Genomic DNA, 18446 nt, shown 5'->3' on the forward strand with positions numbered 1-18446 from the left:
TAGCATAGTTAAAAACAGATTCTGGACCCAGAATCCCAGTTTGAATCCTAGCCATGTGACATCAGGCAGGTTACTTATTCTCTCCGTATCATAGTTTTCTCATTTGCAAAATGGAGATAATAATAGCACCTAGCTCATAGGGTTTTATGAGTAATGCATGAATTAATATATGTAAAGCACATAGCACAGCACCCAGCACAGAGAAAGCACTGGTGTTTTGGCTATTATTATTTTCATTTTCTTTTATTTTCCATGTAATTACTTCAGTCCCATCAAAAGCTAAAGATGTCTCTGTTTACTGGGTGTATCTGTGTATGTCTTTGTGTATGTGTATGCGTATGTGTATATGTGTGCAAATAAAATAAAAATTGCCCTGTCTGGGCTACCTAGAGACCTAAGTTCTTAGACCTGTCTTTGAGTCATGCCTTTTTATCATTTCCATATTTGTTCACTCACAAGTCACGTCAGTCATTAGTGTTCCATTATAAAATCTTTGCCCTGCTGTGTTAGGGGGCTCCAAGACCCCCCCCCCCCCCGCCCAAACTCGTTGATTCACTAGGACTGCCACTGTATGGTCGTCCTCACTGTCATGACTTATTACAGCAAAAGGACAAAAAGCAAAACCCGTGCAGTCTAGAGGAGACCACTCCCGACCTTCCCAGAGTCCTCGCCCTGTAGAGTCACACAGGACGTGGGTCCTTCCTCCCGCACTGAGTTCTGCCCACGTGTGAGGTGGTCTCCCAGGAAGCTCGTGAGGGATCAGATCTGTAGCACTTGCCAAAATTCCATATTTCCAGAAGGAAAGGCGACGTTCAGTGGTCTCTCAAATGTTAAGATTAATTTCAGTCAATCGATAAATAATCCTGTAGGAGTAAGGAAGCATTGGACGTGGAAGTTTAAAAAAAAACAAAACAGGCTACTCTTCCTTACTGTGCCAAACTGCCTCTTTGAGTTTAGTTTAACCTTGTGTTTCAGGATTTCCAAGCTATGGATAGAGTTCGAACCTTTTTTTTTTTTTTTTTTTAGCTAATTAAGAAACAGTGAGTGTTGCATAAATCCTGCATTAACTCCATCCTGTCCAGATGACTCCTGCTCTTCTTCAGAAGGGTGGTGGTTTCACCCGTGTCAGTGGCACAGAGACCACAGAAAATCATTTTGTTGCCGAGTGAGAAGAGAGCAGGGATGGTTCTTTGAGCAAAAAGGAAACATCTGCAGGTGGACGAGCAGCCGTCTGGCCTCAGAAGAGGCACATTCCTTTAGGTTCTGGCACAGATGCCACAAAAGTGGCCTTCCTCCAGGGATAAAAAAAATCTCCTTGTGACACAATCAGCAGTCTGAGCGTCAGCATTGTCACGGACCCTTGAGGCTGTCCTGCATTCCTCCATATTCTGTAGAAGGGGTTGGAAATTTTAATTTTTTTCAGCTGATCTGATACTCTATAAAAAAGTCTGGCTTCGCTCTGCCTTTCAGTTTAGTTAATTCCATGAAAATCTCATGTTTTCCCCCTTCGTTACCAAAGCAGAAAGACTTCTTTCTGCAGCAGGAACTCAGAGGGCAGAGTTCAGGAGACTTGGCTGCAAGGAAATTGCTATTTGTTTGATAACGTTCAATAATTTTTTTAAAAAAGTTTGCACTGATGACCCTGTCTGTTCCTCTTCATTTCAGGCTAACATCTCAATGTCATAGAAACCATCCAGGCGACCAGAATTACACCTTTATTTGTCTGTAGCCCCTCAGGGGTGTCAGAGTAGGAAAAAATATTTGGAGATTTACCAAGATACGAAGTAGTATCAGCAGCCCTAAGAGTGACCGGAAAATCAGATTTCCTCAAACTTGAACTATTTGCTCACAGTTTAAAAGAAAGCTGGCCTTGGGGTTTAATTTGTAATGTACGCCATTCTCTGTATTCTCTTTTTATTTGATTAATTGAATAATCCTTATATATCAGTATACAATTTAGAGATAGTTAAATTGCTTTAATTTAGCTGTTTGGGGAGGATTAGGGTGTTTTTTTGAGACATTTTTAAAGAAAGCTCGTTTTAGGGATGCTGATGTGTCCAGAGGGGTAGAATTTGGCCTCGTGATTTTGCAGAAACACTTGCGTGCTATCAGAATCTATCTGTCCAAGTGCAGGCATGATTGTCAAGGCGATTATACTGGAAGAGAACATGAACTGAACCCAAATGCAGGTTCTCATGGAGTTACAGATTTAAAAATGAGATCGCGACCCCCACAGATGCCTTCTGGATGAAAAGCCAGTGCTTTTCAGAAGAAAGTGCTTGCTTTGAATCTCTCTTTGTTCCTACTGTGTTGTAGCTTAAGTAGATGAGGCTTTATAAATTGGGTGATTCCCTAAAGTATATTTTTAACTTCCTTATAATCAGCTCTTTGAGGGAGTTTAACAAAGGGGCTATAGGAAATTAAAAGGAGCCTCTCTGCCTATTCTGATCATCAGACATATCTCTGAGCAGATCAAAGATCAGTCTTCCTGGAATAAATACTGCATTTTAAATCAGAACTGTGGGTTTTAGTCTGCTTTTCATCTATCTACTGTAGTAAAGTAAGAGAATATACAGAATTATTATTCTTGGTATGCAGGATGAAAAATCTTGAACAATGTTTGAGTAATAATTCATTTATACTTTTTCAGTTATTTCTTCAGTTTTTTTTTTTTTTTGCATTCAGGTTAGCATCTGCGCAAGTGAGGATCTTGTATTTCAATTAAAATTTAAGTGGAGTTATTTGTTTGCTAAGTACTTTGAAATCCTTGGCAAATGAAATCCTTTGAAATCCTCAGTAAATGCCAAAGGCAATTTTTAATTTTTTAAGTTCAGATTCATAAGTATTCTTAAAGGTGTACTATTTGTAACAGATAACACTGTATCAGTTAGCTATTACTATGTAACAAACCACCTCAAAATTCAGTGGCTTAAAACAGCAAGCATTATCAAATATTCATGAGCCTGTGAGTCACCTGGACAGTCTTGGTCACAGCCAGGCTCACTCATTGGTGGGTCAGCCCTGCTGGTCTTAGCTGGTCTTTTTCACATGTTTGGGGGTTAGCTGGCTACAAGCTCGTGGAGGATGGCTTCAGCTGGCTTATGAGGAGGTGTTTAATTGTTGGCTTGTTGTAAATGCTTACTGGGTGGTGGTCAGAGAGCCTTCTCTTCTCCACTTCTCAGCTTAGCTCCAAGTCTTTTTTCTGGGGGCTCCTACAAGGAGCCAAAGTCATTGCCTGCCTCTCACATAGGTTACCTTTTCTCCTACCTGGCCCAGTCAGCCTCCACACCTTCCCTGCCCAGACTGACTCAGCGTAGTTATGGAACTTAGTTACATCATTTTATATTATGCTTTAAAAAAAACTTAGCATTTCAAAACTTTTTTCATAGCTCCACAGTCTTCATCATTATTTTTAATGACTATATAAGCTATTGAATTTGTATGGCATTAACCTCTTTCATCATTTAACATTTTCCCAATTTTTACTCCTTTGAATAATGTTCATGTGAACTTTGTTTAATGTGTAATTCCTTTTTTTCTTATTTGATAATTTCTTAAGAATCACTTGCTAAGCCTGGCATTTCTAAATTAATTTATCATTGTTATTGTTGTAATTATTATTATTATCATTATTATTATTATTAGGTGGGAAATGTGTTTCTCACTATATGAAACAAAATTCTTGCCAGAGAGTTAGTTCTAATTTACAATGCTGACAAAAAATTACGAGAACCCGCAAAATAGCACTTTATTATTGTTTTCAGCTACTCCTTTGCTTATCCCTGCACAGCAGTACAAATGTTTCAATCTGAAATATTAAAATATAGAACTACGATCCAACTTTGACATTTCACTTATCTCAAAAATAAATGAGTCATCTACCACACCAAACATTAGTAGACAAGTTCATAGTTATGTATGTATCACGTTACTGTTTTACATAGAGATACGTTTTTTTTGTGTATCCATGGAAAATATTGTAGACATATGTGAGTCTGTGCTTCTCTAACTAGAAGGCCAAAGATGGTAGAGCTCTTCACAAGGATTTCAGTAGTGTAGGGAAGTTTGAAAAACATTTATGTAGGCTCTGAAAGAAATGACACATTTCCTTTCTAAGTACCTTTTGGAAAAATATCAGACTATTGTTTTTAAATAACTTAAAAATAGAGCTTGGCAAAGAATTAACATGGTTCTAAGATTTTTAAGAGAAGACTTTTTTCAGTTTGATATGGTCTTGAATTATCAGAAAAAAAAATTTTTCATCAACTAGAAAAATGAGTAAAATAAACAGCAAGAAAAACATAAAATGAGTTTTGGTGAGTGGGTGTAAAGTTGTCACAATATTAAAGGAAAAGTTAAGTGTTTGTATCATAGTGGAGAGAACAGATTAGATATTCATCTAGGCAGAAAATATTGTGTATTTTGTGAAAATAAAATCATCTGATCTTGACACTGTAGTGCTTGAATGGTTTATTAATATCATCCTGGAATTTTTAATAGTTTGCTCCTGTAAATATTACTAACCTCTATTATTGTGTTGCTTTCAACTTACTGAATAGTAGATTTTGCTTCCAATTTACTGAATAGTAATTTTTTAGGTCTGTGGAATTTGTTGACTTTTTAATAAGCAGCACAGCGTAAGCCTGTTTTTATAACCATGTGTTAAATGATATATTAAGACAATACAAAACAAATTCCTCTATTACTTAATAGAAATTATACAGCTTTGTTCAGTTCTTGGGAGTGCTGGAGTATTAGGAGTCAAACTTAACGTTGTTTTGATTTAATCTTGGATGTAGATTTTAATGCATTGTCTAAGGAAGGGAAAGAATATGTCTTGAAAAAGAGAAGGAAGGGCATCCCAGGGAGAAGGTGTGAGAGGTAGAGCTGACTCTCCAGGTCAGGTGCCTCATTTGGAACTTGATTCCCAAACAGAGAGGATGATCTTCTCTCAGCCTGGATGTGGTAAACACGTTTCGAATGAAACACCGCACAAGATCATGTAAGTCTTGCTAACTTCCTAGTGTGTCAGCCATGTACAGACCAAGTCATAGGACTGATGTTTGTCCCCCGAAGGAAATAATATTGTCCCTCAAAAGTGCTAGGGTCTAGGCAGGTTCCATTTTGACCCCGGGCTAGTTTAAATGTTATTCTGATGCTGCATAAAATTAAAATTTTACTTTTCAGATTAGGTGATTGATTGGAAGAGACAAGCCTATAGTTTCCCACTCGCAGCGGACTTCTCTGCTATCCGAATTTGCTTGTCTTTCAAGAGGACATAGGAAAGAGCATGTGCCACTGAGTCCTCCACTGAGCTACCTGCACATTCATAACCCACAACTTTTGGGGTTGATTTGAAGGGTTTTAAAATATATCAGCATTCTTTTCTTTAGAATCTTAAAAACCACAGCAACAAAAAACTAACAGGTAGCTAGCAGATTTAACCCCTTTGTGATCCCATGTGTGAATGAAGGCCAGTGAACTTGACAAGGCACTGCATGATGTCCTGGCCTTTGCTACTCTCTCTGGACATGGAGTAGAATCCTTAAGCCCATTTAATGCTGGGGAGCTGGCCTTTCACCTATTAAACCTCCTTTGACTTTATCTCTTATGATGAACATAAGCTACAAAATGTATCCATAAGCATTCTGTGTTAAGTAACATAGAATATAATCAATAAAATGCAATATCCTGTTAGTAGTTCAGGCCTCAGGATCAGCATTATAAGATCTGGGAGTCATGCTGAAAACGGTACTCATCCTGCATCGTACCTGGAAAGAAATGCCCTTGGTAGGGTGGCCAGGGAGGAGGTCTTCAGGCGTACCCAGAGTTTGCTGTATTCGGGCCACTTGAGGATCACAGCTCACTGGGATGCAGGGTCTGGGTTGGGGGCGGGTCTCAGGCACTAAGTGCATCAGTCGACTCCCTGATCTGAGACAACCAACCACTGATGGGCTCTGCGTACAGGAGCAGTGGGGATGCCTGGCTCCTGGGGAGATGTAGCTGGTGGTTGAGGCGCCCCAAGTGGACCAGAGGGAAGAGCCCACCAGGTCACCTGAGAGGAGGCTGCACTGTGATGTTAGTGACAAGGGCTGGACCCTCCTGGTCAGTATGCTGAGAACAGAGAACAAGGGCCAGCATCTCATTTAGGAATTGTTGCTTCTTCCTAAAAAAAAAAACAACAAAAACTTGCAACACCATTATCACACCTAAGTACATGAACAGCATTTTTAATGTCATTAAATATCTAGTCAGTGTTCATACTTTTTGTTCATATTTTCAATTGTTTCATAATCATATATGTGTATTCAACAGTTTGAATCAGCGTCCAAATAAATATGCATTGATATGTCTCTTGAACCTCTTTAATCATAGGCTGGTCCTCCATCTGTATTTTTTTTACCCCTTGCAAATTTATTTGTAGAAAAAACTGGGTCATTTGTCTGTAGACTTTCTTGCAAACTCGATTTTTGCTGAATGCACCGTGGTGATGTTTATTGTGTTCCTCTGCGTTTCCTATAAATTGGTAGTTTGATCAGATTGTATTTTAAAATGAAGTTGATATTATACTGCACTTATCAGTCTTCTATAGGGCTTTTACTTAACGTCATATTGTGAACATTTCCCCATGCCATTAAATATTTTTTACAACTTGATTAAATAGTTTCAAACTAGAAAGAGCCGAATCATGAAAAGTTGTAACTTCTGAGGTTTACGAGAGTAGAAAGCCAAATAATTAGGAACAGTAACCAAGAACCCACAAATAATAATAGTGTTTACACATTATCTCAAAGAGTTTTACATTTTGATTTAAGATGTCAGATTACAAACTGTAAAAATCATAGATCTGGTTATATACGCTTTATAGTCTGATCTTCCTCTCTTTTAATTTTGGATTTGAACTACTGCTTTCTAGAACGACCTGTGACTATACAGACACCTCAAAAAACAAAAAAAAAGTCTGTCTGATTTCTTGCCTTGTGAACCTTGCCATGTGGGAGCTTAAGCAGTTATGGTGTTTGAAAGCATAGGCTGTGTTTGGGATTCCTCTTGGTGTCTCATGAAGACATAATATATTAATTAATTCCTTCTCATTACCAACAACAGAGAGAACGCAGGCTGGCTTAAGCCGCCGAGGGCGTTTATGGAAAGGATGCTGGGGTGTCTGCCTCACAGAACCCAAGTCTCGGCAAATAGCTCAGCATCATGAGCAGCTGTCATGAAGCATTCAGCTCATTTCGGCTTCTCCATTAGTTACTTCATTCTTTCTCTTTTTTTGATATAGAATATTCTCCATTCGTAACTGTAATACATGTGACCAGAAACAACCATTTCAACTACTGGAGATGTACTGATCTGTTTTTCTCTTGCTCCTGGTTTCCAGTTTCCCAGGGAAGGAACTGATTTATCCAGCTAGGATCAGATGCCACTTCTGGCCTAGCCAGTTGTGATCCAGAGTGGGGTGTGAAGAAAAATTCTGAGTGCTCAGCTTGGGAAATTTCTCTTAACGATCAGAAGCAGTGGCCAGAAGACAGGGCATGTTGTGTACAGTGGCTGCTCTGACAGTAAGGCCTGTATCCAGTTCTCATGCAGAATAGCATCACACCCACTGTACTGCTGGGTCATCTTATTTATTTATTTGGATGAATGAAGGTCAACATCTAGTCTTTGTTTTCTTTTATTGCAATTTAATCATATACAGTAATCTCTGCAGACCTTAAGTATAGTCGGGCAAGTTCTGACAAATGCATACACCCACATAACCAACTCCCCAGACCTTTGCCATTACTCTAGAAAGTTCCCTCCTCTTGCTTTGCATTCTGTTGTCCCCTAGAAGTGATTACTAGTCTGATTCTATCTTCATAGATCAGTCTTACTTGTCTTGAACTTCAATCAGAATGGAAACGTAGTGTCAACATTCAGTCTTAATATATTTTAGTCCAAGGCTGTAAACATTAATTTAGTGCTGGCTGTATGCCAAAATCTCTATTGTTGTTAGAAATACAGGAATGAATGTAACAGTTGACAGTAAGGGACAATAAGTTCGTTAGGAGGCATCACAGAGGCAGAGCTGGGCCACGCGGGGAGGGGCAGCGAGCGTCCTCCGGACTCTGAAGAGGAAGAGGCCCAGGGTCTTGAGGCGGTTCTGGGAACAGGAGAAAGAGGGCACAGTCTTCCTTCTCGTTCTTCCGAGGTGATAAGCCAAAATGTTAAACTTTGGCTGTTTCAGTGATTTGTCCTTTTCTTACCTGCGTACCAGATTTTGTCATCTCCCTGTGTGTGCGCTGATGAAAGGAGAGGCCCAGAGATCTGTGGGGAATGTTTCCTCCAGGGGCGCGGAGACCGGAAAGTCCTGCTGGATGCGCAGGGGCGTGGGCGCCGAGTGTGTGCACACCTCCCGGGTCGCAGCCCGTTTCCGTCTGCTGCTGCTCATGTGGCTCACATGTCAAGCAACCAAACTCAATTTGTCTTACCAAGAAAAGCAGTTAATAGTTCTGAGTTTTCTTTGTACGTGTGTCATTATATAATGAGCATTTTCCATATTGTTAAAATGATTTGAAATCCTGATTCCTAGCTACTGCATAGCTTAGCATATATGGTGATACTATATGAACTATATGTAATAAGTGTGTGTATACATGTTTATAGTGTATGTACTATATATAAATATACTATATACAGTATGAATATGTGTACCTGTATTTGTCCAATTTGCCTAATCGATTACAAGGTCAGTTGGGAAATAATATTGAAAATAAAATAAACAAGTTTTACAGGAGCACAAAAGGAAAGATAAAATTAATTACTCCTTTTTTCTTTTCTTTCTCCGCAGAACCATCCGAGTATGGCTGAAAAGAGACAGTGGCCAGTACTGGCCCAGCATTTACCACACGATGGCCTGTACGTAGCTGAACTATTCGACTTGAGAAAAATGTCTAATGTGTTTGATGGTTTAAATTTCAAGGTGCCTGATTAAAAAGTGCTATTAGATTTTAAAACACGTCTCTTAGTTGCCTAACAACTCTGACAGGCAGTGACAAACTGCAGGAAAACTTTTCTTTTGCAAAGGAAGTTGCGTCTACTGGTTTAACGGAAGCCAACTTGAACAAAACTGAAAGGAAAAAAGGAAAAGGGCATGCCCCCACCCCCTGGCTTTTCTCAGGTTTGCCACTACGTCGGTAGTGACTTCGTGCCTAGTATTAGCTGGGACTGACTGACACAGGGTTCTGCCGCTGAACACCCTCATTACCCGCCTTTTGCCCACCCTTCTCGCAAACCTTGGGGTGCTGTTGAGAGAGTTGGTCCAAGGTACAACACGTTCTAAATAGAGAATTTTCTCAATAGTTAAATTTGTTCTAAAAATAAATCTAGTATAAGATGGAGCTTTTTGCATTGAGATTTTAAAACAGCCTTGAGCTGTAGTGGCATAAAATTACATTTAAATTCTACCCCTTCATGCAGAATCTAAGCAGCATCCCCATCCTTCTCTCTCCCTTCTCTTCTTCATCTTTCTCGAAAAGACAGCCCCGCGGAGGATGCCTGAATACCACGTAGGCCCAGGTAGGGGTAGAATCCTTCTGTCCCCAGTGGCCGCACAGAAGCGTCCAGAGCTGCTAATTTCCTTGCGGTTTGGTCCTTAATGAGGGATCTTCCTCAGTTAAGGGTTCCAGTGTTCAGAGGCCCCCCCGGAAAAGAGAAAAGGCTTTGGGGCGTCCTTGATGGTTTTACTTCTGAAGACCATTATGAAATTCTCCAAAGAAGAGCCAGTGGAGTTCGTTACAAACACAGCATAGCCGCTCGTTCAGCCAGTTCCACGTCGTGAGTTTAGTCCTCCTTCCAAGCACCTCCTTTCTTGGCTAGTGCGTCCTCATTTGCACACTTATTCCAGTGTACGTGCACTGTTCAGATCCTATAATGAGTTTTAAAAATTAGTGGTTTATCAGAATTTTTATTTGTTCTACTTTCCACTGACAACTTGGGCAGACTGGTCTATCTCGATACTCAATGAAAATGAAGTAGATGTTTTAGACTACTGGTATAAATATTACTATTAAACTTTAAAACACGGAGCCCATGAGAAGACTGCTTGAGAACCTAATCGTAACTCGTCGTGCCGAGCAGCAGGGTCTCCTGTCATCCATGTGCTGTGGATGCAGGACCGACCTCTAAAACGCAAGGTGACCGATACCTTTAAAAAGGTGCTCGTGCAGCCCATTTGATGAAATTACTTTGGGATTTTTCTTTTTTTTGGAGGAGTTGTGGAGTGGGTAGGGCCTCTGAGCCCACCCTTTACCTGACCAAAAAAAAAAAAAAAAGCTTCTCTTAGACTAATAACTCCTCGCTTCCAGTGGCCCGGTGATCAGTCTGGTAGCTGGAAGTAGCAAAGCCTGGGCAACCCATGCCGGTTCTGGGGAATGCTTTGTCATCTTTGTGGACAGTCTTGTTAAAGCTATTGCTCTTTTCCTCCCAACCCCCCCCCCCCCACACACACACACTTCACATTTTGGCCATAGCTTAATCTCCTTGAGTCCTCACCTTGGAGTGTATGCTCATTAGGATAGAGTGAGAGATGGATATGGATTTTGTTCTACATTTAGTTCAGTTGTTCCTTGGCTTGTATTTTCCTCAGATATTTAGTAGAGCTTTGTAATTGATTTTTATCGCAGGGCACCAAACCCTTGCAGTAGAAGTGGACACTCGTCCTTGGCACTTGGGCCTTGGGTATGCGGCTTTGGCTCTCTCTGTTGCCACCCCTTGCCAGCTTGGTTTAACATTCCCTTTGGAAGTAGCTCCCGGAATGCGGTGGCTGGAAAGACCGGTCAAAACTGGAAGGAACGGGCACAGTGACTCTGCTATTGGTGGCAGATGCCCTCATGTTTGTACTTAATACAGTTCAACTTGTCGCTTGCAGAAGCGTCTTTATTGCATTCATCTGGAGTAGAGTCTACTGATGAAACTACAGAAATGTTGCCGGAAGAAAACTGAATGAATGAATGACTGAATGAATGATGAGAAATAACTGTTTTAGGATGACTTTTATTTTAAAATGAAATTCAAAATATGAGAAGAAAAGTACCATGTTGGTTCCAAAAACTATCTGTAGATTTCCCAATTTAGAATATTTTAGTGGTCATTCACCAATTCAAACTTTTTCTGGGACCTGACCGAGTGAGCAAAGAGCCAGACCTTAGTGTATTGATTGCTATATGTAGTCCAATAATGTTTCATAACATTACCTTACCTAACAAAAACAATTTTCCGAATCTGCTTTAGCTGAAGAAAAATGGAAACTCTTAGTTTCTATAACTATGTGCCTTGTACATTTTTTTCGAAATATTATATGAAATCATCACAACAGATATGCTAGGTAGATAATATTTTCACCATTTCTTTGATGAGGAAACTGAGGCCAAGGGGTTAAGTCTACTGCTTGTGGCTGGAATTCTAATCCATGCCTCTCTGACTCAAAACTATGCAGTCAGGTGGGTCCATCAACTTTTTCTGCAAAGGGCCAGACAGTAAATATTTAGACTTTGTGGGCCAAACAATCTCTGTGGCAACTGTTCAACTTTCTGCCCTTTATCATGAAAGCAACCATAAACAATGCATAAAAGAAAGAGCCTGGCTGTCTAACAAAAAAACAAAACCTTTATTTACAAAACTAGAGTTTAAGTATATACTTTCGGACAGAGTGATGCCTTATTAAAAGGCCACTAATTTGTATTTTGTTTGTTTATCAAACTATGTGAATAGCCACACTTTTTTTTTTTTTTAATTATATAGCTCATCTCACTAGAAGCTTCCATTCTAGGAAAAAAGACAGGACACCTTTATATACAAAACAAATAAACTAGGGAAACTCTTTCTTTCTTTTTTTTTTTTTGTAACTAAGAATTCTCTAGCTTCATAAAATTACTCAGCACATTGTAGCTTTTACACAGAAGAGAGATCTGACATACTTATGTTAGTTTGATAGAGAGTTAGGCTTAAAAAGAATTGAAGAGAACCCTAAAGCATTAAGATTAGTACTGAAAAGTAAACAAAAATAATTACAATGAATCTTCAAAATCATTCAAGCATGATTTGATTTGTCAGATAATTTTATGCAAGATTATTAAAGGGCAGATTCTACACAGTTTGTGTGAAGATTTTTATATCTTTGTGGTTATTATTCTTAAACACGATCATTCTTTAGTCTCCAGCATTGATATAGTGGTTAAAGGTGTATTGGCTTCTTGTCAATTCTGATTGTTTTGTATACAGACAATTGCATTATTTACCTTTTAGTTAAATAGTTCTTTGAATGCATCTCAGTCTCTTTCCATGGTCTGATCATGCAGTGTTTTTGATTTGGGTACAATCCAGTATTATAGTTTATTTTCTTCTTTGGGTGGAGAATATCAGCCTATTGTAGAGAGAGAACTTTAAACAATTTTCAAATGGTGACTTCATGTATAATGTTTTTTTGCGGGGAGGGGGAAGGAAGACAGGGGTAAAGGGGATCAAATATTTGGTGGCAGAAGGAAATTTAACTGAGTGGTGAACACATAATGTAGTATACGTACAACGTATTGTAGATCTTATTAACCAGTGTCACTCCAATAATTTTAATTTAAAAAAATCTTTAAAAAATCAACTTTTTTTCCCAATTATATTGATTTTCTGACTTGAAATAAAATCACACCTTTAAAAAAATTTTAAAAATCATTTAAAAAGATTTTTTTCTTTTACTTATTTCGAGACGTTTTATTTCAAAGCAAACTCAAGTTTGTTTGTTTCCTGGCATGCATTTCCTTGTTGTGGTTCTTCCATGGTCAATTATAATTCTTTAGGCTGAATTGAACCCAAACAATTCGTTTTCCAAATGTTCCATTTTCTAAATCACTTTCTCATCTGTAGCAGAGGGAGATGATTTGCAGATTCTCCTTTCTGAAAGTCATTCTCTGGCCCAAGCTTTCTAGAAGGATAAGTAGAACCCACTGTGACAAAAAAACAAGTCTGCACCTCACAACTCCACTTACTGTAAACCGGGGTTGTCTGTGTCATTGGAGAAGGGAACATTTTTTTGGACATTGGGGGAAAAAAGTAATTCCAGAGTGGCTTTCCCAGCTTGCTCGCACATAGCTTGGAGTAGGGATCTTGGTGCTGGGAACCCTTCTTTCCTCAGATCCCAGCTTCTCTTTTACCTGTGATGGAGAAGGACGGGCAGGGGCAGGATGACTTGCTGAGTTTGGGGTGAAAATCACCCACTGTAAGCACAGGTGCCCAGGCCTTTCCAGAATCAGGTAGGAGTTTCAATGAGATGAAACTTTGTGCTGGATCACTTTATCCATAGCTTTAAAAATAACTTTATATGAGAACTTAAAACAACAGAAAGAACTTTAATAACATTTTCAAGTCACATCATTTTTTTTTTATAAAACATTCCTCCCCCCCCCCCACCTTTTTAACCTAAATTATGTAGGTCTTTTTAATAACATACTTTGAACAGTGACAGGCTGCTTAGCTTTGCCGGTAATGTGGTCTTTGTCTTCGGCAGCTCCTTGCTCCGCCATGGCTTACCACCACGACAGCAGGCGGGTGTTTGTGGGCCAGGATGATGGAGCCGTAATGGTAGGTAGCTTCCAGAACGTGTTCTCAATATTGACAATGTACTGCTTATATTGACCTCCATGTTCATCCCTGTTGGACAATTTAAATAAAGTTACCAGTGAGTGCCTGATCTGGATAAGAAATGTTGAACTCAGTATAGGTATTAGACCTTAACATGAGCCAATTTAACTTAGTGCTGAATTTTAGACTATTTCTGTGGAACTCTGTGCTGTCTTGGTTGATGGTTGGATGCTCAGGCTAGTCCACCAAGCTGTCTCCATGCAGTGAATGTGAGACTGTAGCAGCCCCCATTTCTGAACCAGGAAGGAGGCCAGGGCAAGGAGAGCGTGATAGAGAGAGAAAGACAGAGATAGAAACAGACAGAGAGACAGAGAGAGTGTGTGTATAACAAGGGGGAAGGAGATGGAGATCGGAGGCTAGTAATTCAGCCAACAACTTGTATAACTTTTTAAGGCGGTGCTTCTCAAACTGTGATGAAAGACCAGATATGTACATTTTCAATTTATTATAGATTGGTATTTTGGGGGGTTGAATTGTGCATTTATGTATATGTACATATATTTTTTCTTAAGTGAGATATAATTCATATACCATAAAATTCACCATTTTAAAGTATGCAATTCAGTGGTTTTGTAATGTATTCCCAAGATTATGCAACCATTAATTCTCTAATTCCAGAACTTTTCATCACGCCCCCTCCCCCAAAGAAACCCCAAACCTGTTAGTAGTCAGTCCCCATTCCGCCTTTCCCCAGCTCCTGGCAATCATTAATCTTTTTAAGCCAGAGATTTGCCTGTTTAGATATTTTATGTAAGTAGAATTATATGATAGGCATTAACTTTTATGTCTGAACTTCTTAATGTTTTGAAGTTCATCTGTATTTTAGTTTGAATTAGTACTTCATTCCTTTTTTTTTTTTAGTGTAAAAATAACATATTTTGTTCATTCACCAGTTGATGAACGTTTAGGTTGTTGCCACTTTTTGTCTATTATGTTTCTTTCCACTGAAGATCTACAAGAGTCTTTATGTGCCATCCTAGAACCTATACCCTTGAACCAAGAGCCACAAGAAGGGTCCCTGGAAAAATAAATGCACAACCACTGCCGTCACTGGAGAAGCTATTTGAGGCTCGCAGTTCGTGGCTTCCGGTTGTATTCGTGCGTGCACATCACCATGATATTCCTAGAAAATGTTGTTATGAACATTTGTGTGCAAGTCTGTGTGCGAATCAAGTTTTTAGTTCTATCCGGCATATATAACTGCCAACGGAATTGCCACGTCGTACGGTAAGTCTGTTGAACTTACTGAGGAGCCGCGAAACTGTTTTCCAAAGTGGCCGTGCCATCGTATGCTCCCACCAGCGATGCGTAAGGGGTCCAATGACTCTGCATCACTGCCAGCACTTGGTGTTTTCTGTTGTGTTTTGTTTTTATTGGGCCATCCTCATAGGCACAAAACGGCGTCTCATTATGGTTTTGACTTGCCTTTCCCTAATGACTAGTTATGTTGAGCACCTATGTGCTTATTGGTCATTTGTATATTTTCTTTGGAGAAACATCTATTCAAGTTCTTTGCCCACTTAAGGTTTTTCTTTCTTTCTTTTTTTTAAATTGTTGAGTTGTAAGAGATTCAGACTTGCAGCCTGGGAGAGTTCACCGCTGAAACCATCTAGTCCTGGGTTTCACACCGTGGAAAGTTTTTTGAGTACAAGTTTAATCTCTTTACTTGTTATATATTTTCCGTGTTTATTGTTTATGTCTTTCTGGGCCATGAAACAAAGAGCCAGTACAAGACAGGCTTTCTGCCCAGGCAGTTCACGCGCTTGGGGCTGCTGTAAATAAATACATTATGTAGCAGGAAATGCCAACATTCTCCTTTTCATTCTTCTGTAAATTTTATAGGAATATCACGGTAACACGTATGCACAAAAATGACAAGAAGCCACAAAGCGCAGGCCTCTCCAGTGGCAGCAGTGGCTGTGCGTTTATTTTTCTAGGGACCCTTCATGAAGCTCCTGGTTCAAGGGTTTGTGTTCTAGGATGGCATGGAAAACTCCTGCGGCTCCTCAGTGGACAGGGGCACTGTAAATCCAAGTTATCATCAGTTAGCAATTCGTCTGTCGATCTTCCTCTCAGTAAAGATTAGTATCTCTAAAATGCTAATACGTTTTCATACTTTGCAAAACCAAGATGGAGAACAAGGAAATCAGTATTTTTCTATGGGTTGGTTTTTGTTTTTGTTTTTGTTTTTGTTTTGAGCAGACAACAATTTATAATGTTCATGTTACCTAGAGCCTTAAGAACTTATCAATTTAGCTTTGAGCAATAGAATTTTTTATTAGTGCTTTTTACAGAGTTTTATCTTCTTGGTTTTATGTTGAATTTCATTTTTTCATTAAAAAGTTTATGCTTTTGATTTTTCCTAGTTATAAAGTATAACATAGCCTATAAAAAATTGGAAAATACAAGTGTATAAAAGAAAACAACCCATGGTCTCTTCCTTTTTGTGTGTGTGATTCTCCCTTGACATTACTGAGATGCCCTATGTTTCACTGTAGCTGAGAACTCCATTTGTAATGGGTCTTTCTAATTCTGCTCTATATATGAAGAGGAATTTTTTGGTGTAGCCAAGACAGGAAAATTAACAAGATGCCTCCTTTGCAGTTAGAAGGAGAGGGAATTCAAAGCGCTCGCTTGTGGAGGAAGAAGTAGACAGAAATGCTGGTTTTTCTTTATGCTCTCTGGTCCCCAAAGGAAAAGGTGGCCCGAGGACAGGTCTGATGAAAGAAACAATCCCACGTTATTGTTGTTGTATAGCTAATCTGGAGTCCTGAGTCTGGTGATAGCAACTTTTGTATTTTACTTTGTTTTGAAAGTTAAGTTCCTGTTATTTTTAAAACCATAATTGTTTTTCTTGTTGCATATGCTTACTTTTAGGAATTTCACGTTTCCGAAGATTTTAATAAAATGAACTTTATCAAGACCTACCCAGGTAATTACAATACACACCCACTTGCAGATATATACATAGACTTGCATACACAAAACTAGTACATCGCCGCATTTTTTCATACAAATTAGGTTTGCACATTACCTTTTTAGTTTTGTTACCCCGGTTATATGAGAGGCTCTTACCTCTTTGGAGTTACTTACCATCCTTTTCCCACTTATTAACATTTAAAATTTTGTATACTATTTCGTTGGGTGCACGTATCAGACTTCTCTATTCTTCTATTTTTGAACATGTGTACTGCTCCCATTTTTTGATAGCACACACTAAGACATAATGTATATGTGTGTGTGTGTGTGCATATATGTATGTATGTGCATTTCATATATATGTTTATGTGTGTGTGTCTTGACTGTTACTCTGACTCTACATCTATTTAAGACAGATTCATAATAGTGGAGTAAACTGGGTCAAATGTTAAAAAGTTTTTTAATGCTCTAGATTTATTTTGCAAACACCTTCCCACAATAGTATAAATTTTACAACTCTGAGTAGTGGTTGAGAGTGCCTGCTCTTTGAGTCTTTATAATAGTAGTTTTTGTGGGGGGTTTTGCCAGTTTAATAGTCATAATAGTTCTCAAGCTAAAAATGATTTAAGCTTTATTTAATGTTAACCCTTTGTCATCATAGATGAGTGTCCGTTCATGAATTTGCTCATATTCCCAGGGAGTTGTAGTGTCTTACGGTTAATTTATAAGAAAGAATTCCTTAATTTTTCTGAAGCTGCCTGTACAGCTGAGAGCAAGGTCTTAGAGAGCAAGGAGGCTTCTCTGTCTAGCCTCTGACTTCATTCATCAGGCCAGGCATTTATCTCAGCTTGCATGCAAGGACCCGTACCAGATATAGACAGATCACTGCCCCATTGTGGCTCATAGTCGACCTGTAAACACAAATATTCCACAAGTTAGGTCATAGGTAGAATACTTTCCTCATTGTCAGCTATTATTTTGGAATACAGAACTTTGCAAATATTTTGTCTTTATAAATAATAAAAAGTTACACACAAATTATTCCAGAAACAAAATGCTTACACTATTTTTTAATTTCAGAAAATTGCTGTTGCACTTGTTTACAATGCCAGTATTTTCTAAAGGGTCAAAACACTAAAGTTATAGACAATAAAAAATTTGCTGTTTTAAGAAGAGACTACCACTTTCTGTATGGAAGTCATTGGTGGCAAAGGGTTTTCTTAGAGCAAAGTAATGTTCCCTATTTGGGGTAGGGCGGATTATCTGAAACTGTTCACAGGGGCAGGCATTTCCACGATACGGTTGTGCACACCGTGTGTCTCCAGGCCGCCCAGGTTGAGAAACTCAGCCTCAGTTCTTACCCCACGGGACCTGATTCTGAAGGTCACGGTTCTTCCTGAAGGTCGCAGACTTTCCCTTTCTGTTCCTACAGCGCATCAGAACCGGGTGTCTGCGATTATCTTTAGCTTGGCCACAGAGTGGATGGTCAGCACCGGCCACGACAAGTGTGTCAGCTGGATGTGCACCCGGAGCGGGGACCTGCTCGGGAGGCACTTCTTCACGTCCTGGGCTTCGTGTTTACAGTATCCTTCCAAGGGCCGGCCCTTCGCCTGCCCTGTGCATCCTTGTCCCTATATAGTTAGTTTTGAATCTGATCGTAAATAGTTAATTGAGATTCAAAGACTGAATGGTTCCTGTATATTTCACGTAAAATCCAAGAATTTCTGTATCTACTTTTCTTGGTATAGAATTGGTTTATTGAAAATAATTACTAAATGACATTTTTAATACAAAATCTTAGAAAACCTAAACCTTATTAATGCAACCTTCTGTCATTATATTTCAGAGTGAAA

At 39.1% G+C, this 18446-nt stretch overlaps 1 protein-coding gene across 1 annotated transcript in view; it reads left to right on the forward strand.

Moving 5' to 3' along the window:
* Positions 1-18446, forward strand: part of WDFY1 (WD repeat and FYVE domain containing 1) — a 41226-nt gene that overhangs the window by 5474 nt on the left and 17306 nt on the right. Inside the window, exons 2-5 of the mRNA XM_036237986.1 lie at positions 8834-8901; positions 13541-13614; positions 16552-16606; positions 18026-18176. Of these exons, the coding sequence (XP_036093879.1) occupies positions 8834-8901; positions 13541-13614; positions 16552-16606; positions 18026-18176 (348 nt within the window). The remainder of the gene's footprint in view (positions 1-8833; positions 8902-13540; positions 13615-16551; positions 16607-18025; positions 18177-18446) is intronic.

This window comes from Rousettus aegyptiacus, unplaced genomic scaffold (genome assembly GCF_014176215.1).
Source record: "Rousettus aegyptiacus isolate mRouAeg1 unplaced genomic scaffold, mRouAeg1.p scaffold_m13_p_2, whole genome shotgun sequence".
In the NCBI taxonomy this organism is placed as follows: Eukaryota; Metazoa; Chordata; class Mammalia; order Chiroptera; family Pteropodidae; genus Rousettus; species Rousettus aegyptiacus.